Consider the following 18473-nt stretch of genomic DNA (forward strand, 5'->3'; position numbering starts at 1 on the left):
TTAAACTTAAGAGTTTCTGCACAGCAAAAGAAACTATCAAAAAAAGTGACCTAGCAACCAACAGAATGTAAAAAAATTTTGCAATCAACCCATCTGACAAAGGGCTAATTTCCAGAATCTATGAAGAAGTTAAACAAATTTACAAGAAAAAAAGAACATCAAAAAGTGGGCAAAGGGTATAAACAGACACTTTTCAAAAGAAGACATTTATGCAGCCAACAAACATATGAAAAAAATCTCATCATCATTGGTCATTAGAGAAACGCAAATCAAAACCACATTGAGATACCACCTCACATCAGTTAGAATGGCGATCATTAAAAAATCGGGAGACAACAGATGCTGGAGAGGATGTAGAGAAACAGGAATGCTTTTACATTGTTGGTGGGATTGTAAATTATTTCAACCATTGTGGAAAACAGTGTGGCAATGCCTCAAGGATCTAAAACTAGAAATACCATTTGACCCAGCAATCCCATTACTGGGTATATACCCAAAGGATTATAAATCATTCTATTATAAAGACATGTGCACACATATGTTTATTGTGGCACTGTTCACAATAGCAAAGACTTGGAACCAACCCAAATGCCCATCAATGATAGACTGGATAAAGAAAATATGGCATATATACACCAGGGAATATTATGCAGCCATAAAAAAGGATGAGTTCATGTCATTTGCAGGGACATGGATGAAACTGGAAACCATCATTCTCAGCAAACTGACACAAGAACAGAAAACCAAACACCTCATGTTCTCCCTCATAAGTGGGTGTTGAACAATAAGAACAGGTGGACACAGGGAGAGGAACATCATACACTGGGGCCTGGGGCGTGGGGGGCTAGGGGAGTAATAGCAGGATGTGGGGGGATTGGGGAGGGATATCATTAGGAGAAATACCTACTGTAGATGACGGGGCAATGGATGCAGCACATCACCACCATGGCACGTGTATACTACCTGTGTAACAAACCACACAATCTGCACATGTATCCCAGAACTTAAAGTATAATAAATAAATTTAAAAGAATAATGGAAAAAAAAAGTGTACAACTTAGTTAGGGGAGGGGCATTCAATGTCTGTGGAGGATAAGACTCATGCAGGTGGTCCAAAGGTCAAACTGATAAACTTTGTTCCAAAACAGATGAGTCTACTTTTCTTCTATTAAAATCCTTCATAGCAGTGCCTAAAATCCTTAGCTGCAATGAGTATAAGACTGAAAATTAACTATAAGAAATTATTGAATGCTAAGCATCAACTAGTCATCTATGACTGAGTAAGGTGTTAACAGCTCCAAGAGGCCATGCTCCATCACATTCTTTCTGATTTGTTTTATTTTCCAGTATTAGCCACCACTTATGCTGAAATTAATGACATTTAAAAAAGGGGAAAAGGAGAGAAACCCATAGCTGCTTTTCCTTTTAGTCCTTTCTTACTTATCAGTCAGCTGAAGATAGAGAGTTTGGGTAGTGTGTGTGCATATTAAGAAGTGACATAAAAACATTTGAGTTATTTTTATGCAGCATTTCCACTGCAATTGTTAAACAAAGGAAAAAGAAAAAAATACATGTGCACATACAAGCTACAAAACAGAAATTGTGTTACTTTTTGGAAATTTTGCATATCAGATAACTGTTCTTGTATTTACATGTAAAACTAGCACTGATGTAGAGAGGAATGTTAAAATTAATGCTAATAACTTTAAATTTTAACTTTTATTTACTTAACAAATATCAAGTAGCAAATGTACTAAAAACAATGAAAGTAGAGAGACTGCAGAAGAAAGGAAAAAGCTTCATGTTTCATTTATTTATTACTTAGTTACTTACTTTTTAGAGACAGTCTGTTTTTCTGTTGTCCAGGTTGGAGTGCAGTGCCACAATCATGGGGTGCAGCCTAAAACTCGTGGGTTCAAGCAGTCCTCCCACCTCAGCCTCCCAAATAGCTGGGACTCCGTGTATGCCACCACACCTGGCTCTTCATTTGTTAGTACTGTACTACTTTCCTAGGGCTTCCATAATAAAATATAGCAGTCCCTCAGAATCTGAGAGGAGCTGGTTACAGAACTCCTGCAAATACCGAAGTCCACAAATACCCAAGTCCTAATATAAAATGACTTAGTATTTACATGTAACCCACATAATTGTATACTTTAAATCAACTTTAGGTTGCTTGTAATACAAACTACAATACAATTGCAATGTAAATAGATGTTATACTGTATTTTTTTATTTGTATTATTTCTTGCTGTATTGTTATTTTAGATTCCCAGTTGGTAGAATCAGTGGATGTGGAAGCTGTGGATATGAAGGACCAACTGTACCACAAACTATGTGGCATAACCAACATAAATTGTTTTTTTACAGTTCTGGAGGATAAAACTCTGAAAATCAATATGTTGGCAAGGTCATGTTCTCCCCAAAGGCTCTATGGAAGAATCATTCCTTGCTTCGTCTAGTTTCTGGTGGCTGTCCACAACCCTTGGCATTCCTTAACAGTGTATCTGCTTTACTTCAATCTCTGCCTCTATCACCACATGGCTATCTTCCCTCTATTTATATGTGTGTTTCCAAATCTCTTTCTCCTTATAAGAATACAAGTCATTATTTCTTGCACCCTAATCCAGTACAACCTCATCTTAACTTGGTTATATCTGGAAAAAAAAATAGTAACTATTTCCAGATAAGGTTATATTCATACATTCCAGGTGAACATTAGTTTGCAGAAATGCTATTCAACTCAGTGAAAATGCTTTTAACAGCATTTTTCCTTGCATTTTGAACAAGGCATCCTGAATTTTCATTTTCCCTAGGCTTTACACATTCTAGCCAGCACTGATTGTCACCTTTTTATTGATAGAGCCTATGTTGGAAAACATGGTTTAATGAGCTAGCCAAGTGACTCTGCTAACTAAACTCCAGAATTATACACACGTGGCCACTTTGTTGCAGCCACTTGGTTCTAGACGGACCCATGGGAGAGAGGCATGCCCATATAAGACACATGCCTATGTAGTATGGAGAAGCAGAGACTTTTGTCTCTATAGGAAAGCTTACTCCAAAGATGAAGAAAAGAAGAGCAGAACAAAGCATGGCCAATTGTTCATTGCAACTTTCTAGTAAGGCCATTTCATCTACCCAGGATTAGAGGTCAAAAAGTATACTAGTCAAATTCTCTTTAAACGGAAGGAACATTAAATATTAAAATAAACTTTTTTTTTTTTAACTAACAATCCCCTGCTTTTGACTCTCTTAATTAATTGAACTATGCCTTTAAGGCTGTAGCCAATGAAATCTGGCTATCTCCTTCAGGAAAAAGGATCAGAAGGATTAGGGTATCCCTGCTCTAATTTCATGAGGCTACTCATTTGGGTAGCCTCCTAGGACTGCTGGTGAGCAACCTGGATTTAAGTCCCTGAACTCTCTGAAATGGATGAGAAAATGCATTAATTCAATAAACTCCAATGATGAAAATCACCTTTCTATTTGCCATCCTAAAATGCAGCTAGCCACAGAAATACGACACTTGGTCATAGGGCATAATCATTCTAATAGGCTGCTGAATTCACTTTGTTCATATTTTGTTGAAGTTTTTTTTATTTGGACATCTATGTTCATAAGAGGTATTGACCTGTATTTTTCTTTTTCTCATAGTATATTTGTTTGGCTTCAGCATCAAGGTAATGCTGGCCTCATAGGATAAGCTAGAAAGTTATTTCCTCCTCTTCAACTTTTTAGAAGAGTCTGAGAAAGGCTGGCTTTGAGTTACTGTATAGCATCCTTCCATTTCAATCTGGAAGACTACCTTTACCAATTCTTCTAAAGAAGATCTAGTGATAATAAACAGTTTAGCTTTTCTTTGTCTGAACATATCTTAGTTTTTCCTCATCATGGTGGACATTTTTGGTAGATAATTCTCAGTTGACAGGGTTTTTGTTTTTTCTTTTAACACTTTAAATATATCATCCTACCAATTCTGGATTCCATAGTTGCTGTCTGATAAACTGGTTGATAATCTTATTGATGATGACCTATACATGAGGAGTTGCTTCTTTGTTGCTGCTTTCAAGAGTCTCTCTTTGTTTTTTGTCTGTCAACAGTTTGGTAATAATGTGTTTGAGTGTAGATGTCATTGGATCTGTCTTAGAGTTCATTGAGCTTACTGGATTTACTGATTCATATCTTTCATCAAATTTGGAAGTTTTCAGGCATTATTTCTTTAATCCCTTTGGCCTTTGTTCTCTCTCTTTGGCTTCCTGAACTCTCATAATGCATATATTGTCGCTTTGATGGTGTCACATGTTTACCTTAAACTCTGTTCACTTTCTTCATTATTTTTTTCTGGACTCCTCGGGAGTGGTTACTGTCAGTTACTTTTATTCCTTTAATTAGGTCATGTTTTTCTGTTTCTTTGTGTGCCTTGTGATATGTCATTGTTGAAAACTGGACGTTCAAAAAATAGCCACATCTCCTATTTTTACAGTCCTTCACCCATTAGCTGGACTTTCTCTGATTCTAGGGATCATCTAAAGGTGAAATTTAAGGTCTTCTTAGGGCTTTTCTGAGTACACATCTTTCCTGGGCCTGAAAGTGGCCTTTTCGACTCTTCCATATACATGGCTTCCATTGAATGTCTTAATTTTCCAAGGAGTCTCACCTTTGAATCCCCTCTGAGTCTTAGATGGTCTATTGTATATCTCCACCTGTAACCTTTTATCCCAGGCATCATCAGATCTATAGCCTCCCTGAAGCTTTGACAAGCAGAAAGCTGACATTTTTTCCACCTGAAATCTGAGTTAGGAGAAATAGAAATCAGTCCTTCAAGCGGCACCCAGAGAGGTTAGAACATTGCAAATAAAATATTCTCTACTTTCTGCAGTTTGAGGTGGGGGAACTAGTAACTGGGCTGTAATTTCTCCCAGGCCAAGACCATGATACACAAGAAGGGAGATGGAAATTTGGGTAAAGGCAAGTGAAAAGTAATACAACATTTCTTATGATTTGAAGGTGGCTTTTTCCTGATTGAGTATGTGTTTATTTGCTAAAACTTTGACTATTTTCCAGAGTTTCTATAAGGTCAGTAGAGCCAGTTTCTGAGTTTCTGTTTCTTTCTTCTGTGTTTTTGGTATTTCCAGAGCTTGGAGTTTCCTAGTCTGATATTTTGTTAATGTCACTCTTGTTGATTAGTCTTTTCATTGAACCTTTTAATGTATTCTTCACATTCATTGAAAATAGGACAAAGACCATTCATTCTTCAATGCCATTATTTTTCAACCACATTCTAAAGCCAGCTTCTACCATACCACCAAAAAAAATATTATTAAAGGCAACATAATAACACATAAAAATCTTGGAGTTTAGTGTTTATCAGGACTTCATTGGAATTCTGGTCCACAATGTATTCGTTTTTGGATCTTGGACAACCACCATAAGCTCTGCAAATCTTAGTGCAGTGAGTTTATCCCATTACCTTCACCTGTAATATAATCATATTACAATCTTGATTTAAACTCAAGCTTAGGCCACAGACCAGGTTTTCTGTGACTTCTCCCCTGATTAACTCAAAAGCCATCTCTCCCTTCTTTAAATGGCTTATCTTATGAAAATCCCTTAAGAAGTTTTATGCCTCCTCCTTGTCTGTATCATTTATATGTCAACTGCCACTTTGTAACTAGAAGTAATTTTTTATATTTATTCATGTCTTGGCACTTTCTTAAGAATGTATTCCTTTGAAAGAAAATTCATGTCTCTGTCTTCTAATTCATCTATTGTATATTCATTGACCCTTTTCCTAGACATTGTGTTAGGTTCTGATTACAAGTGATAGTGAAATATAGTTCCTCCTCAGAAAGTCAAAGTCTTTGTGGGAAAATAGAAAAATCCAACAGCCTGTGAATCAAATTCTTTTACATTTCCCACCGATAAGGTGATTCATAGGTACAATACATTTATGTATCGTAGGTAAATATATAAATGATTATTCGGTATTAAAATCCAGTTAACCACTTTTCTAGTTTGAAATAGAAATTTTCTATTTTCTCCTTGATTTGCTTTTTGCTATCTGGTATAAACTTAAGATAGCAAGAAGCAAACCTCAAGAGGTTCAGAACTTTAGTTCTGAGAAGTAGCCAGAAGTTCAGGTGATTACTTGGCATTTATACAACTTGCCTTATGTGAAAATATAGTTGTAAATCTCACATGGTTAGGTGATCTTTAAGAATTTCAATATGTTCTGCTATTGGTTGGTCTATAAGAATAGCCCCCCTTTAAAATGCAATATTAATATTCAGCAGGCTATGTGTTAGCTAAGTGTGTTCAGTAAGTGAAGGAAATATGTTCTAGTTGCATCTATTTGGGAGCCCCCAGTCAACCCTTCCACTTCTGCTCTATCTCTGTCATTTTATCATCTATAAAATGGAGGAAGCTCCAAAAACATAGCTAAAGAGATGCTGCACAGCTTCATATGTAATTGTGTTTATTTGTTTTCAAATACCAATGCCATATAAACTACTACAATGCCAGTGACATAACTACTAGTAATAATCACATATTTTTGAGTCTAATAGGACTCTGTCAAAACAAAGAAAAGTAAAGGGACCCCAAAATGGCTAATACTTTCTCAAGGAGACACAATTATTTTTTGGTAGATCTGGAACAAGAACCTAGATATCCTCAATCCCACTTTATTGCTCTTTCATTGGATTCTGAACACAGGTAAACAAACAGAAAATAAAATTATTCTCTTCTATGTAACTGGTGCAGGTCCTGGCAAGACTGAAACTGGAGTACTGAGTATTAAGAAGTATCTGAAAACTTCCAAAAGCTAAATGATACATACCAAATATGTAGAAATGTGTAGTAACTGAAGATGATTCCATAGATGAGTAGAACTAGTAATTCAATGTGTACGTGTACTGTGGTTTCCAACTGAGTAGTTGGATTTTGTTTTCTGATACCTTGAAGGCTCCTCCCAAACATACAACACTAAAATAAATAAATATTTGAACTACATCACATTTAGTTCTGCATGCTTATATAAATTAATAAATAATTTGTGTTAGTTATCTTGATTTTTAATTTCTATTTGATTCTTTCCAAACACAAACCAGAGGTTGGACATAGGTATATGGGAGGCTGCAGAGATAAAATAAGCTCACTTCATTCACTGCTAAAGTTAAGATCCTAACAACTTCTACCTACCTGAATGTGTTCAGAGCGACTATCTACATTTTACAGGCAAGACTTCTGGAAAAATCAAGCTGAAGAATTCTTAATTACCCAATGTCCTTTATCTGTTTCAATAAGTATAATTATATAATACGGGAATTCTTCTGAGTGATAGAGAAGGGCAGCCTGGCTGAATATCCTCATGGCCATAATGAAGATATGATGATCTCAAGCTCTTTTAAAAAGACTGGAGCCTACTTTTCCCATTGCTTATCTTAATAGAGAACAACATTTAGTATTCCCCTTTTTGTGCTGGATAAATCTTTTTCTCTTTATTAAAATCAATGGCCCAGGCCGGGCACGGTGGCTCACGCCTGTAATCCCAGCACTTTGGGAGGCTGAGGCGGGTGGATCACGAGGTCAAGAGATCGAGACCATCCTGGTCAACATGGTGAAACCCAGTCTCTACTAAAAATACAAAAATTAGCTGGGCATGGTGGCGCGTGCCTGTAATCCCAGCTACTCAGGAGGCTGAGGCAGGAGAATTGCCTGAACCCAGGAGGAGGAGATTGCGGTGAGCCGAGATCGCGCCATTGCACTCCAGCCTGGGTAACAAGAGCGAAACTCCGACTCAAAAAAAAAAAAAAAAAAAATCAATGGCCCATAACTAAGTCTGTAGTTTGTACATTGTTGGCAGCTGAATAAATCTCTGTGGGTTATCAGGATCTTAATAATAAGTCACAGCTTTCTAGGGAGGATCTGCTCAAAAACTCACAGTATAGTTTTACATTTATAACTAAATTACGATGTAACTTTGAGCAGTTAGGCTCATCTGTAAATGAAGAATACTGATACTTGCTACTTCAAATGTCTCTTGTAAAGCATTCAGTAAATTAGTAGAGGTGTATGTACATGCATATATTTTAATATTTATACATACTTTAAAAGAACCCTACAGAATCCACTATAAAAATGTTGTGATGTGTCTCCCTATATTAGTTCCCTGTTAAAATTATTTAAATGAACAAAAATCTATATATTAAGATACACATTAGAGAACTCCAAATACAGTACCCTGTTCCAACCATGCTGCCTTCCTCTTCACACAAATCTTCAATTCAGAAACCCTGGGGATTTATTCATGAATTCACTCACACCTTTATTCATTCAAGAAAATTTATTCATACCCCACTAAATATCAAGTACTGTTTTGCAGGTATATTCAAGGAATATAGCAGTGAAAAAAGGTGAAATATTCCTACCTTCTATCTTTTGGGGGGCAAAAATGAGCAAATACATAAACATAAGTATAAACATGTAAATTAAATTTAAATAAGTAGGTAAAATAAATAGTATATCAGATATGTCCTAGGGAGAAATATAACGCAGGGAAAGGAGATTAAGAATGTCAGTTGATAGTGGGAGGTTGCAATTTGAAATTATGTGAAAGGTGAAATTTAAGAAGAAACATAATGGGATCCTTGGAAACAACCATGTGTATGTCTGGGGAATGAGTGTTAATGGCAGAGAAAACAGTCAGATGGAAAGGCCATGGACAAAACTGTCCATACAGTATTCAGGTCACAGAAAGGATGATGTCACTGTGTTGCAAGGAGAGCGATCAGAGTGGAGAGAAGAAAATGAAGTCAGAAAGGAAATGGAGAGCTCAGAGTGCTAGGGTTTTGGAAGCATTTTGAGGACTGAGGCACTTTGCTCTGAGTAAGCCACTGAAGAGACTTGAGTGATATTATCTAACTTATGTTTCAACAGGCTCTCTCTGGATATCATTTTGATTAGAAACTGTAGGGACAAGATTGGGGAAACCAATAATTAATTCAAACAATTGATTTACTCAAAGATTGCCTTCTACTCAGTAAAGACATAGATCAGGGGTTAGCAAAAAATGACCTACAGATCATTTTGTATGTCCTGTGAGCAAATAATGATTATTACATTTTAAAAGGGTTCTTGAAGAATAAAAGGGAGGAAATAAAAGAGGAGGAAGAGGAGCTTCAGAAACTGCATTTGGCCTACAACGACTTAAATATTTAAAATCTAGAAAATGTTTGCCAAAACCTGAAATAAAGCATCTGACTGGAGTAGGTACTCAATAAAATTGGAAAGAGGAATACAAGAGTAATTTAGTTGCTGAAAAAAATGTGAAGTAATAGATATCGAGAAACATCTATGGCTTCATCCTCAACCTTCATAAACAATGCCATTAATTTCCATTGAGCTAAGGAAAACTGCAGTTTGGTTTTCTAGTCATAAATAAAATTTATACAGTAACAAAAAATAATATAAAACATTTTCATAGAACTTAAAATTTTACAAAGCATATCTATATTGATTATGGAATTTAATCTTCCAGTCAACTCCTGGGATAGCTATTCTTTCCCCATACAGAAATTACCATATCCTAAATCCTTGATTGATTGATTCCTCCAGAAAAGTTAACATCTTGAATGCTACATCTGTTAATACTAAGGGTAGTTTTCTCCTATGGGAAGGTTGGCTTCTAGAATGAACAGGAACTTTCAGTTCAAGGTGATAGACACATGTTTACTTTGTGTTCCTCCTAGAATTGTACTTAAAGTATACAAATACCAAATTTAGTAGACCAGTGAAAGGCAAGAGATTGTGGAAGTCATCACCAACAGAAAGGTTTTGATACATTTCTGAAAAACAAAAAGTTAACTGGAGGGGAAATAGATGAAACAGTCAAGAAAAGGCTACTCTAAGAAGAAGCTGCACAGAGTCAGTCTGTCCTTACTGAGCCCTGGTTACAGTAAAGGGCACAAGAGTGTGGGAAAATGTAAACCTGAAAGAGTCAATCCTTCTAAATGACTCCTGTGTAGCTAACCGGGACTAAATTTAAAATAGAGCCAAGGAGTCATTTGCTGACTAGAGTTTATACAGATACTTTGAGTTCCCCCCAAATCCACACCTCCCCACCTTTTTAAACTTTCAGAGCTCAACTGAACCAGAAAATTAGAGCTCACCTGACTCAAGACAATCAGAGCTCAGTCTTTCTCTTTCTCTTTTTTTTTTTTTTTTTTGAGACAGAGTCTTACTCTGTCACCCAGGCTGGAGTACAGTGGCGTAATCTCGGCTCACTGCAACCTCCGCTGCCTTACCCTCCGAAGTATCTGGGATTACAGGCATGCACCACCACAGCCAGCTAATTTTTTATTTTATTATTATTAATATATTGTAGTTTTTAGTAGAGACAGGGTTTCACTGTGTTGGCCAGGCTGCACTCAAATTCTTGACCTCAGGTGATCCACCAGCCTTGGCTTCCCAAACTGCCAAGATTACAGGTGTGAGCCACTGCACTGGGCCAGTTTCAAACCTTCATTTGCTTAAAGAATCTTATTTGGGAACCTGATCAGGGAACTTTTGCTGTAAAACCCAAGTCTTCCCTTTGTTTTCAGGAATCCACCTTTGTTTTGCACCCGAGGATGTAGTTTGCAAACCATTCACTGGAATAAAGTTTATTTCCTCCAAATTCTTTTTCCAGAGTACTTTTCTTCACAAGAGAGAATAGGAGACCAAAATTATTTTAGGGAAAAAGTTTATTAAATGAGGTTCATGAGTCAGTAAAGTCCAGAGGATTCAGTGTGTCCTCCCGTTAACTCTGTATTACTTACAGTGGATTGTTGGTGAGAGTGTTCAACCACAGGGTGCCAGGTATGGTTTATTGTCACTACCACAATTCTATACAAAACTGGCCACCCAGCAATTCATTTGATATGACTGGAGGGTGCTTTAAAAATTGTCAGATTAAAAGTAATCTCTGTAATCCCAGCACTTTGGGAGGCCGAGGCAGGGGGATCACCAGGTCAAGAGATTGAGACAGTCCTGGCCAACATAGTGAAACTGCGTCTCTACTAAAATACAAAAATTAGCTGAGTGTGGTGGTGCGTGCCTGTGGTCCCAGCTGCTCAGGAGGCTGAGGCAGGAGAATTGCCTGAGCCTGGGAGGTGGAGGTTGCAGTGAGCCGAGTCGCACCACTGCACTCCAGCCTGGTGCCTGGCGAAACAGCAAGACTCTGTCTCAACAAAAATGAAGTAATCTCACCGGGCAATTAGGAATTATTGCTATTATTACAATATTTATATAATTATTAAATTTTTGGAAAATATTTTGCCTTGACAAATTTCAATCTCAACATGTCTGCTTCTGCTAAGTCAAAAATGATCTCAGAATAACCATTTGCCATCTAATGTCATTTGCCTCACAAGGACAAGTAAGATTATATTTTTAAAAAGCATCTATTCCCATTTGATAAGAAAGAGGTGGATTTTTCTGGAATACCCTTGTCCAAATCTCCTTTTATTGTCCTGAAGCCCCAATATTATTTGTTTAATGAACTTTTCCTATTTGGGGAAAAATTAGGGGAAAGTAACAGTAATTTATTGTTTTCAAATAAGCCTGACATTTAATCATCTTGTTTCAGGGTTCTTGTGGGAAATTTTGTCCAAAATTTGTATCAGCTTGTTATTTTTGTTCAAGCAAATACAATCAAGAGATTATTTCTTATTGAACTCTCCTCAAATGGTACCAAGGGATTATGATTAAATGTCATAGCTTTAAACCATTTCTCTGTTCCCTGAGAGGTTAGGAAGAATTTATAATGTCTCCTCTTTTTAAACAGAATTTGAGTCTGAGCCAAACTTTGTATCTTACAAACATAAGCTTTGTTGCGTATGGAAGTCCACATTTACTCTGACATACTATAAAATATATAGGCAGAGGGATAAAATGAAATTTTGTATTATGTTAACTATGTCTGATGTTATTTTGAATCAATTTTTTAAACTAAAAAATACACTTAAATATTTTTACTGATCTCTGATTATGGGTTCTGAAACTTCTGTATGTCCTATGTCTGGCACACAACATCAGCCCAAAGAGAAAAAAGCAATCCAGTTAAATAAACCAAAGAAAAAAGATTAAAACTAGATAAAGTCATGTATAGGATTTTCCAAATATTTCTTTTCATGCTGAAACTTCTAGCTCTTAAGACAGTAACACATATTTCCTTTGTCCTGACAACCAATATTATGTCTCCTTCCTTGGGCGTAAGAATAAGTATAGTTATACTTAGGCGACAGTAATGTGTAGTAAAGAGTGGGCCATGCTGACAATGACCAAATTGTGTTGATCATATTTTAATCCAATATATTGCTCCACTACTAACTTGCAAATACATGATGAATTTGCTTTCTAATATATTCTAAGAAGGCCAAAGAACTGGCTTATCCATTTGGATTAATCCACTGGTGAATTTCTTTCAGGAAAGGCCTATAATCTTTACATATTTAGATCTTTCAAACTAGACCAAAAAGGAAATCTGGGCTGTGAGGCTCAATTAGCAGAACAGTGTGGGATGGTCCTTTGCTGACTGCTGGTGGTCCCTGCCCTGTGTCTTCAGAGGAGACTTGAGCCCAGTGCTTGCCGTGATCAACTTATGAGGTGAAGTAAGAACCTCCCCGCAGGCATATATGTGCTTAGTACAGATGTGCTGCATGCTAGGTACCCTAAGGACTACAGGAAATAATAAGAATACATGATGTGTCTGTGATAAGGAGGCACACAGGCCAGGGTTCAAAGCCTGGCTGGGCCACTGTCATATCAATGGCCTGAGGAGTAGCCTAAGGCTTAAATGTTGTTGTTGTTGATCGTTTGTTTTGAGACGGAGTCTCCCTCCCTCGGCCCCGGCTGAAGTGCAGTGAGGTGATCTCGGCTGACTGCAACCTCCGCCTCCCGGGTTAAAGCGATTCTGCTGCCTCCGACTCCCTCGTAGCTGAGATTACAAGCGGGTACCACCACGTCCGGCTTTTTGTATTTTTAGTAGAGACGGGGTTTCAGTCATGTTGGTCAGGCTGGTCTCCTCAGGTGATCCACCGCCTGGGCCTCCCAAAGTGCTGGGATTACAAGCGTGAGCTACCGCTCCCGGCCTTAAAATGTTTTAAAACAAATTTGTGAAGAGGCCCTGCCTGCCAGGAAGGGATGTTGTAGGGTGCAGCATCCAGTCAGGTTAAGGCACCAGGTCCCCTCTTTGGAAACCCTCACGGCCTGGCTGGTGACCCTGGCGCCATAGGGAAGGCACGCCTGGCTGCAGGCGGCACAGAGGCATTGCGGAGGTCCAGGAGGAGCCTGGCAGGATATGGGTTTCCCTGTGCTCAACTTCAAGCAGAATGCGCTGTGAACCTAGGGACAGGCCGGCCGACACAGGGCCACTGCGTGCGACAGCGCTGGGCCAGGGCTGAGCAGCACGCAGAGCCGGCGCCCAGGTGGGAAGAACTCTGGCGGATGGGACCTCAGCAGTTCTCACGTAGCGGCCAAGCGGTGCAACAGTCACCACCAGCCGCAGGGCTTCCGGCGCCGGGAGGCCGCAGGGGCCGCTGGGAGCGTGCCCTTTGCCCTCTGATGCTTGCCTTTGGCGCCTACGCTGGCGAGCCCCGGCTCTGTGAGGAACCTCGTGGAGGCGTCGCACGCGCCAAGCGAGTCAGCCTTTGCTCGGTCGCCAGAGGGTTCGGTGGCTGAAGAGAGTGGCATCTGCTGCTGACCCTGTTATACGGTAGGAGCCACAGCTGCCTCTAAATGGGCAATTTACTTAGTAAATTTAGACCCAGGTGCCGTCGCCGGCCCGTGCCGGGGCCAGGGCATGGCGCCCCCGCTCCCCTGGCCCGGGACGCCTCCCCGCCCGACCAGGCTCACTCCGCGCCCACCCCGCGCCCTTTCCGCGGCCTGTTCCGCCGGAATGCCCGTCGCAGGCCTTCACCAGCCAGCATTTTCGTCGCCCCTGAGAGGCAGTGTCCTCTCCCGAGGCCTGCGGCCGCTCCGCTGGGCGTCCTGCCGGCTGTGGGCTGGGGTCCGGCTCCAAGGAAGACATTCGTGCTGCTTGCTCCGAACCCCCCGAGGTTCGGACACCCCAGCTCTGTGAGGATCCCTCCTCCCAGCCGCGCGTTCACCCTCCTGCTGCCTTCACCACCTGAGCGTGCGGTCAGGGCCAGGAAGCCCATCCCAGCCACTCTCCCAGAGGAGACCGAGGTGCGGGCCCAAGAAGGGCCCGGAAGAGTGATGAAGGATGAGGCTTCAGTGCAGATCGAGGGGCAGGATGACGAGAGGAGGGCCCCCCTTAGCAGCGGTGAAGCGTCGTCCACATCCAGGTCCCAGGGCACCCAGGGAGACCTTGCCCCCTGCAGATGCAGCCCTGAGCCTCTGGAGGGAAATGTGCACCATAAGTGCTCAGAAAACGACTTGACTGAGAAGGCCCAGGCGTCTCCAGCCAGCTCCTGCTTGGAAGGCCCTGCCATGCCCAGAGCACACAGCCAAGCCAGATATGCCCTGCATCTTGGGAAGCCTGATCCTGATGCAGCAGTGCCCCCTGAGCCAGCCCGGGGCTGCTCCCTGCTGCCACAGAAGTCGACTGCAGAAGTGCTGAATGAAGAGCGACTGCCCAGCTCTCCAGGTTTGCCCAGGCCGCTGATGTCTGGAAACTGGATGCCCGACGGGAAGACTTCAGGTATTCCACCAACGAGCGCTGCCCCTCCCAGAGCTGACCACAACAGGCCCTGCAAAAGGAAAATGTCGATTCCACTGCTGCTGCCGCTGCCCCCTTCACTGCCATTGCTGTGGGATCGAGGTGAGCTTCCCCCACCTGCTAAGCTCCCCTGCCTGTCTGTTGAGGGAGACCTGGGCACCTTGGAGAAGAGCCCCGGGTATAAAAGGAATAGCAGAATCTTGGAGGATGAAATAGAGGCCATAACAAAAAGCAGCGTTACCCAGCCTGCCCCTTCTTTCTCCCCACCAGTGGAGACTACAGACTCCCTGCCCCTGGCCACTTCCACTCCCACTTCTCAGAATCCAGCTCCTTCACCCATCCCTGACTTGGCTGACCTGGCTACCAGACCCCCCATCCTTCCTGTCCCTCCACTTTCCACCACATCAAAAATGGATCAGAAAATAACATTCACAATCCCTAACTCTCCTCTGGCTCTTCCTGCTGACCTTGTTCCCATTTTGGGGTGTCAGTCTAATGAGAAAGGAGGCTGTTGTCATTCAGTCGTAGGTGCAGCACCTCCCGCTTCTAACCCCCTAACACCTCCTAGCCCCACACCCTTCTCCCTCAAGCCTCCCTTCAGATGGGAGTCCCCAGTACCTATCCCTGTAGATTCCCCTCCTCCTCTTTCCTTCCCAACTCCTCTTCCAGTCCCTTCTACCACGACTTCAGTTATCACCAGCAAGCCTATGAATTCCACATCAGTCATTTCCACTATCACAGCAAACACATCTGCCCACTTAACCTCACAGACTGCAGTAGACCATGAAGCAGTTAACATGGATACTACCACCCCTTCTCAGGCTGTTGTTTTCACATCTTCTCCAAGCTCCAGGGTGAGCTCTCTCCCAATTTCCCAAATACATTGCAGTACAGAGCAGAGGCACCCAGGAAAGACATCAGTCTACGTACCTCCCCTTACATTTATATTCCACAACACCACCCCAAGTTTTAACCAACTCTTTAGCAAAGAAGCCATCTCTCAATCCACATCTGGGGCTCTTGATGGTCAGCAGCAGAAAACTTCTCTCCCTAGTGCCTGTGTTTTTCCAAGCCTTCCCATCATTGCTCCACCAGACACCTCCACTTTAGTGAACAGTGCCTCTGCACCATCATTATCCAAGCCTGCCATTGACACCAATGCTGTGAATACCACTCCTCCTTCCAAGGCTGCCACCTTGCAGTCTGCCTCTGTCTCCAGGAAGAAGTGCCTCCCATTTTACATGGGGCTTCCTGGTTCTGAGAACACATGGCCCAATGGCAACATTGCCTCAGCCCAAGGCTCCACCAGCTTGCCTGCACAGTCATTCAGGGGACCAACTGCAACTTCCAACAATCCTTTAAATCTGGGAGCCACTGCTGAGCCCAAATTTGGGGCCCCCGAGGGGCAGCAGCAGAAAGCCGCTCTCCCCAGTGCCCATGTTTTTCCGAGCCTTCCCATCATGATTCCTCCAGACACCTCCACTTTAGTGAGCAATGCCTCTGCAGCATCGTTATCCAAGCCTGCCATTGACACCAATGCTATGAATACCACCCCTCCTTCCAAAACTGTCATCTTGCAGTCTACTTTTGTCTCCAGGAAGGAGTACATCCAATTTTATGTTGTGCTTTCTGGTTCTGAGAACACACTACCCAGTAACAGCAATGCCTCAGCCCAAGTCTCCACCAGTTTGCCTGCACATGCAGACAGGATACCAGCCACAACTTCCAGCCATCCTTTAAATACAGGAGCCATCTCTCACTCCACACTTGGGGCCACTGATGAGCAGCAGAAATCTGACAGTTCTTTTATTCTGGGGAATCCAGCAACCCCAGCACCAGTTACAGGCTTACCATCTCCTTCAACAGAGTTAACATCACCATATTCTGCATTTGTCACACCTATTAATGGCCAGCCAGCCAACGGTCACAACGCAAGTGCTTTCCCCAATGGCATAGCAAAGACTTCTGAATTTAGAGTTGCCACTGGGATGCCTGTCACTGGCGACAGTACCTCACTGGTTGGAAATACTATTCTAGGCCCACAGGTGATTATGGAACCTGGAACCCCTATGAATGGTGGGAGCATTGGGTTCAGCATGGGCCCAGACCCCAGTTCCACATCAGGAGAACTCAACACTGGACAATGACAAAATGGGATACCCAGCACCACTTCTGTTCCCCCATTTGGTCAGGTAACCTCGGACTCAGCTGGCCACAGCATGCCTGCTGCACCACAAGGCACTAGCAACATTCCTGTATATCCTTCTGCTCCCACCTACATTCCTGGCTTCGAGCCACCTACCCAGCATTCAGGCAGTGGTATGGGAGGCGATGGCACCAAACCCATGGTTGGAGGACCTTGTGTTCCTGCTTTTCAACAGTGCATTCTGCAGCATACATGGACAGAGAAAAAGTTCTACACTTCAAGCACCTACCACTATGGACAAGAAACATATGTTAGGAGAAATGTCTGTTTCCAACTTCCATAAGAGCACCTGTGGTTCACCTGATCACACCACATCAGTTGTGGTTGTAAACACCAGCATTATCCCTATGAATGGTTCTTGTTTCACCTTCATGCCAAGTGCCTGCCATGTACCTCTCCAGAACTCAGGTCATGCACCAGGAGAGGAGGACAACATCCCTGTGGTTGGAGGCCCTTATGCTCCCTTTCTCCCTCCATCAGTACACATGGGACCCACCTGGACAAAACACAGGTGGTTCATCTGCAGTGAATGCCAACATACCTTTAATGGGAGGCCCTTGTGTATCCACCTACTAACAAAGTACCTAAGGCCCACCTGGACAAAACACAGATGGTACATCTTCCAGGAGTGTCAGTATTCACTTGATGGGAGGCCCTCATGTGCGCATGTATCAGCAAAGCACCTGGGGCTCGCCTGGACAAAGCACAAACCATGCAGTGAGGGTCAGCAACATAATGGTTGTGACTGGTTATCCTTATGGTCTCCCATTCACACACAGCACCTGAGGACCACCTGGTTAAACACAGGTGGTGCAATAGGGGATAGCCCCAGACATTTGTAGGGAGAAACCTCTAGTTTCCCTTTCAGTAAAAATACTATGGACCTGCCCAACCAACGTGCTCCTTTTGACTTTAGAGGAGCCACGTTGTTTTCTTTTGTTTGTTTGCTTTTGTTCTTGTTTTCGAGATGGAGTCTTGCTCCGTCGCTCATGCTGGAGTGCAGTGGCACAATCTCTGCTCACTGCACCTCTACCTCCCTGGTTCAAGCAGTTCTCCTGTCTTCCCCTCCTGAGTAGCTGGGACTGCAGGCACATGGCACCACACCCAGTTAATTTTTGTATTTTTAGTAGAGAGGAGTTTTATCTTATTGGTCAGGCTGGTCTCAAACTCCTGACCTCAAGTTATCCACCCGCCTCGGCCTCCCAAAGTGCTGGGATTACAGGTGTGAGCCACTGTGCCTGGCCTAGAGGAGCCAGCATTGTTAATTAAATACTTGTGTTTGGATGTCCTGGTCAGAGCAACTGCGCCTGTGATGGAAAGCAGCCACTAGTGACAGTTGTACCTGTCAAGGCTTTCATAGGAGCCGCCAAATCATTTCTCACTCCTGTAAAGGACCTCAAGAAATAAGAACCAATCTCCTTCCACATACAGTTCTCATAAATGGATGTTGTTCCAGGAAGAATGGGCTCAGTTCCCTCAAGTTAAATTTAACCTTTTCTCTGCCTACAGAAGCTGGAGGCCCAAAACCACAAAGAGAGACAGAGA

General features: G+C 42.2%; 2 protein-coding genes across 8 annotated transcripts in view; both read left to right on the forward strand.

Annotated features, from left to right (window-relative positions):
- The window catches only part of SNURF (SNRPN upstream open reading frame), a 267460-nt gene that overhangs the window by 77331 nt on the left and 171656 nt on the right, over positions 1 to 18473 (forward strand). The window lies entirely within an intron of this gene.
- NPAP1 (nuclear pore associated protein 1) lies at positions 13780 to 17211 on the forward strand. Its single transcript, XM_012460380.2, is given in 1 exon segment — positions 13780 to 17211. A coding segment is annotated over 1 exon segment (3432 nt).

This window comes from Aotus nancymaae, unplaced genomic scaffold (assembly GCF_030222135.1).
Source record: "Aotus nancymaae isolate 86718 unplaced genomic scaffold, 86718_ANA_hifiasm-v0.15.2.pri h1tg000075l, whole genome shotgun sequence".
Taxonomy (NCBI): domain Eukaryota; kingdom Metazoa; phylum Chordata; class Mammalia; order Primates; family Aotidae; genus Aotus; species Aotus nancymaae.